The 6,000-nt window shown below is 35.2% G+C and overlaps 1 protein-coding gene across 4 annotated transcripts in view; it reads right to left on the bottom strand.

Moving 5' to 3' along the window:
- The window catches only part of LOC149794748 (tyrosine-protein kinase receptor torso-like), a 204,494-nt gene that overhangs the window by 103,068 nt on the left and 95,426 nt on the right, over nucleotides 1–6,000 (bottom strand). For all 4 annotated transcript variants that reach the window (XM_089964374.1, XM_089964372.1, XM_089964373.1 and 1 more), the window contains one exon: nucleotides 374–472. In XM_089964374.1, the coding sequence (XP_089820500.1) occupies nucleotides 374–472 (99 nt within the window). The remainder of the gene's footprint in view (nucleotides 1–373; nucleotides 473–6,000) is intronic.

A 6,000-nucleotide genomic window follows, 5' to 3' on the forward strand; every position in this document is an offset into this window, starting at 1 on the left:
CGTATATAAGCCAATCATATAGAAAATATTAGGTTTCGATGCTGGAAGGGCAGCTTTGATTAGTCGGAAGTAAACTACTAAGAAAAATGAAACAGATTCAGTCTCTAACTCTCTCTTAAAACAACAATGCCCCAGTTAAGTTTGCCGCACTCCTGATTTTGTTTGCTTTGGAATATATATATATATATATATATATATATATATATATATATATATATATATATATATATATATATATATATATATATAACTTTAATCTCTATTCTAATATTTTGTTGTCTTTTCATTAATTTCACGATGCCAGTCATCCGACTTTTATAACGACTGATGTTGACGCGAATTATTCTTTTCAGAGTTTCTTTGCCTTTCTTACCTTCTCCAGGGTCCCATCTAACTGTAACTGCTGGGTTTTTCTCAATGAAGCCTTCCTCCTCGACAACGACAAATCGTGGAGGTTGCAGCGGATAGTTTTCTGGAATACATTTGAGAGAGGGAACACTGTTAAAATATTTTTCATCAAAGAGGAAAGAAAATAATGTAACCCCTTATCGTTCGAAAAATAGTAAAATTTGTATGTCTCTGAAAGCATGATCACTTGCAACTTTCTAAAATACACTCCTAATACGTTTGCTACTACGCCACATTCTAATCTCGTGGTTGAACATTGAATAGAACAACCAAAACGGAATTGTTTATGAGCATTGTGACGAACCTATGGGCATAAACTAAATAACAGTAAGAAGCGACACAAACAAGTTCTGTAAACCTTAAATAATTTAATGATCAAAATTAGAAATGAAAATGTGAGAGGAATTTACAGTATTATATTGTGAAGTGAATCCCGTCATGTAAACTGAATTTGCATTGTTTTTTAGGTATTTTCTTTATTCCATTAAGTGCTACTGATTATGTAACATTGTTTGGAATGTTTGGCTTTAATGTTGGCATAGCAACGCATCGTAGTGTATATTACTTCAACTCGTTCTCTGATTATTGTGTTTAGTGATCACAAGCCCCTCACTTTCATTGTCAAGATGAACACCAAAAATCAGAGATTATTACGGTGGAGTTTGATGTTGATGGGTCAAAGTTTATATCTGGAATTTTCCAGCAAGTCATGCTTGAATTTGGCATGTATCAATTAATGTCTTCTGGCTATCACCCTGATAGCTAAGAGGCTTTAGAAAGATTTCAACAAAGTTTGAAAAATATGCTTCGGTCGTATTATTTTGATGTTGGAATATCCAATTTTTCCATAATTACTGAACCCTGACAAATTTGTTAAGTAAGGAAACCATCTTGCATTGGTCTCAAAAAATTATGGAGACCTTGATAGATTCAATACCATACTTAAGAGTGAACCATTTTTTTCAGCTCCAAAATTTCAGCCAGTCATTTAACATATATGTTTGTGCAAGTGATTTTGGGGTTGAAATAGTTTTGGTTCAAGAAAACAAAATGATGTAGATCATTTAGTTTGCTATTTTTTCAAAAACAAAAAATAAATAAGCAACAGAGAAATTATTCCACAATTGAGAAGGATCGTTTGGCTTTTATATTGACAGTTGCAACACTTTGAAGTGTATATTAGTTCAATACGTTATCCTATTATTGTGTTTAGTGATCACAACCCCCATATTTTCATTGGCAAGATGAACAACCAAATTAGAGATTATTCAGGTTGAGTTTGATGTTGCAGGAATACAATATTAACATCAAGCACATCAAGGGAATAGACAGTCTAAGAGCAGATGCACTTTCACGAGTACAATTTTTTATTGTTTTATCTATACTTGAGATTTCAAATTAATATATGTAGTCTTTTATCGCATTTAGTATTTTACTACTATTAAACAGAAAGCTTTATTGCATATATCTTTATATTTTCTTTATGAAGGAAGGTGTTTTGTATATTTAATTTTGAGGTGTTTTTATTATATGCTCTTGATAATGTAACATTCTACGTAGAACGTGACCTTGTCAAAAATCAAGTTCCTTTTAGGGCCCCGACTGGCCGAGTGGTCTAAAGCGCTGTCCGTCACAGATCACTGCCATCTCACCTCTGTCTGCGTGGGTTCGAGTCTCGGATTCGGCTAATGTGGATATGTGAGAAAGCTTGCCGGTAGCTTCTCGTGGGTCGGTGGTTCTTTCCGGGGTTTTCCCGGTTCTTCCTCCACCATTAATACTGGCCGCCATGTATAGCCTATCTTGTGCTGAAAAATGGCGTTAAACCCTATAATAACAACAAAAAGTTCCTTTTATACGTGACCCGAATCATTGATTTTTAATTCTGTAAATATCTCATACATAGCTAAATATTTTCTCTTTGTGTATGGGATTACTATTAGGATTATTATTGTTGCCTGAGTCAAGAACATGGTGTTTATCACTTTTTCTATTTTAATTATAACTGAGATTCTGTATAGTATTAACAATAAGAAGAACACTATTTTCGAATAGGCAATAGCTTGTTTTCTGTAAGAAAAGGTTAATTGTGACCTGAGGTCAAGCAGAAGACTATATAATCTTGTTTATCGTTCGTGCTTTATGATCTTATCATAATCAGTGTTATTTTTGTGACCAGCTTTTCATTTGTGCTGGAATTTATTTATTTCACATTATTTATTCACTGGAATTACAAATTGCTCTTCAGAGATAACGTTCTTGGAAAAAGAAACGTGGATTCATAGTGAAACATCAAGTATATTCTTGGATTGTATTAATGTGATCAAATATTGTTGGCACATCACCACTACACGTTTCACCACAGTCACATCAACACTTCCAGTGCTTGATTTAGTTAGGATTTCTGCTCAAGTTTATTCAGAAATCCTATCATTATATTTGGGAATTAATTCGCATTACCACAATTTTCTTTTTTACATTTTCCCGATGTGTTCTTGGGAAGTAAACTATTTGTTGAATTTGACAAAACATGCTGCTTCTCACTTTTTTCTATTGCTTATTTTAAGATCACAAAGTTTTAATAAAGAAAAATAATCATGAAAGAGCAATATTAAAGTCCAGAATAAAAGTTCCGTATAAATTTGACTCTTAAAAATGTACTAGTCGTCCGCCAACAATAGTAACATTGCCAAATGGCGTTTTCCAGAAATCCTTTGAATATTTCATAATTGTTACAAACTAATATTATAGTCTAAAAATAAACACTTTCTGTTTCCACTAACAGTCCAAACAAATGTGTTTCCTCCTACATAATGTCAAAGTACAACATAAACCATGTTTGCAGACTTGATGTTACAACAGAAATACAAGATATAAGAATGACTCTAAAAAAGGAATGAATCAGATTGCTAAGTCCTTTCTTACATACACCTTAATAATGTATATTAGGACTGTATGTCGCAATATACCCCATGTAACATTCAAATTATTATTTAAAAATACATATTCATGTGACCTAACTCATCCAACTCACTTAATTCTTCTAAGATACTACCTTATTGATCTGTCCCATTGGAAAAAGGCAGAATCTCGTAAACATATGCAAGACTAAATCTATTATTAGTAATTGTCAACACTTACGTAAACTTTTATTTATAAATCCTAAGCAATGTTACGCCCTTTAACATCTTAAAACATAATATGCACGTACACAATTTCAACTGCAGATAATCACTACAATTTACAGTCATGAAAAAATTACAAAAATTTGACAAAATCGTGTACCAGGAGTTACAAAAAACGTAGATATACATAACAACGTAAACAACAATACGAATCTATATTGTTATATATTCGTGAATTCCCAAAGAACCGACAAAAATCTTTCATGAGTTGATCATAAAAGAACAAAAAACTATTACGCGAACAAGCGTGTCTTTGGTGAAAAGCAGGCGAAGTCTTTCTGTTTCGGGCCGAGTCAATATTGGTTCGACATATCTTCTGAAAAACATAACCTGTGTGAATTCATCGGTAAATTTCACGTCATCGTTACAGAAACAAATATATTATTTTAGCGTTGAACCACATAGATCATGTCTGTGTTTTTTGTGCTGTCCCTAGGAAAATATTCTTGCAGTGTTGTCTTGCCTGTCAATCATCACATCGTCTAACACGACAAAAAATAAAATTGTCTTTGCCGACGTAAGCTACGCTTATGTGAAATGCCTGAGCACATCATAACATGGATGATTATCCGTGGATGGAACAATCTTGTACAACCGGTCCCACGTCAACCATTTCATGAACATGTTCAGCAACAGTTAAGTTTCCGAAAATAATTGATCAATAATCAGCGAGCAAACCTAGATCGGAAAAACGTGACCTGTTCCATATGATCAATGTTAGGTTGATCAAGGCTTCACCGACGCAGAGATAGCGAAAGCAGAACTTTTAAAATCTTTTATTTGCCTCTTTCTTGATGTCATGTTAAATTGTTGTACCATTATGCATTCATATTGTGTGGGATGCCACATCAAATGCAATTCGGGTCCTAACGTGTTATGGCAAAGCCGGAATCAATGGTTCGTGTTACGATAATGTTGCAAAAAATTAATGTTTATCAGAACCTCTTGTTCTATTAGACGATTCAAATACGTCTAGCGCGAAGGCGCTAAAAGTAAACAAGGCGGTGTTTTAAATGCTGTATTAACAAGCTAACCTGGATACCACAGAGTAAAGATCCTGGTTAAAAGCATACATGGATACATCCATGGCCAGATACAATTCCTGCAGGACTGGAAAATGTATGGTTATACGAATGGGCGCCGAAAACAGAAGCCCAGAGAATCACCTTTTAAACCGCGTCAAATGTGCAAGTTACCTACATGATCTCGCGTATGAAACGTCAAGAAATATCCTTGCGCGTCATTAAACCTGACGTGAATCTCATCCATGACTTGAACGCGATTGTGGTACCGGATGTCGGGGAGAAAATACCAAATCACTTGTCAAAGAAGGCATCATGGCCAAGAGTGCACAAGGCGGATCTTAAGATCCTCTCATTGATGCTTGCGAGACATTTGGAGGTAAAGCAAGGTGATATATAATAAATGTGGACGAGAAAATGACCACCATATAGTACAGTCCACGCGGTTATTGGAAGGCGATGTAGCCGTAAAAGTTTCATCCCACCACGGATGATTTCTGGCAGATGGTTTAATGTTTCGACGCCCAACGAAGTACACGAGGCTGATATTGTATTTCTCTGGCATGATCGGTTATGTGGAAGCACATAGAAATAAGCGCTAACCGTCGTAGATGTTGGCAGCAGATAGAAGGAAGCCGGGCTGTTGAAATAAAAAATTAAACAAGTGTCGCATAAGCGTTCAAACGCATCAACGCATGCGAATCGCTGACATAGTCGTAGCATCTGCAGGTAAAGGACTTCTCAGACCCATTATTGAGTTGTTGCCGAAATATGTGCGGGTTCCTCATGGATATCTTCCTGTACAACGCGATCAAACCGATGTGGAATAATTCAACCGCAAACTTGAGAAACAAACATTTGGTTATCAGCGCGCGCTGGACTTTTTTAAATTCACAGTCGGTCTCGCGACTGTGTAAAGCGTCTTCGCTCGCTTATAGCAACCCTGAATAATGAAATTATACACGTAATTGGAATGAGATCCGCTGACACGATGCGACAGAATCCTGTCACCGACAATTCGGATTCATTCCTATTTCTGATTCGTATTTCATATGCTCTGATGTTAATAACAGTCTGCAGATTTATTTAATGTTGTACATTATTTGGGACGGAGGAGACCTTTGTTTGGATTATTCGTTGGAATTACAAAGTGTTCATTGGACTTACCTATTATTCTGGGACATCTGCGAAATTATTCAAAGGAATTCTGGATTCGAGGATATGAAATTCTTATATATATAAACTATACCTGTATTGTGTAACAAGCTGATGGATTCGGTAAATTAGCATCATCTAGGTATGACCTTGTCATTCTATTCTTGATTTCCTATCCATCTCTTTTTGTTGTAGTATTCATACACTTTTCAATACAATGTGGAATAGAAATA

Source organism: Sinohyriopsis cumingii, chromosome 7 (genome assembly GCF_028554795.1).
Source record: "Sinohyriopsis cumingii isolate HCF-2022 chromosome 7, ASM2855479v2, whole genome shotgun sequence".
In the NCBI taxonomy this organism is placed as follows: Eukaryota; Metazoa; Mollusca; class Bivalvia; order Unionida; family Unionidae; genus Sinohyriopsis; species Sinohyriopsis cumingii.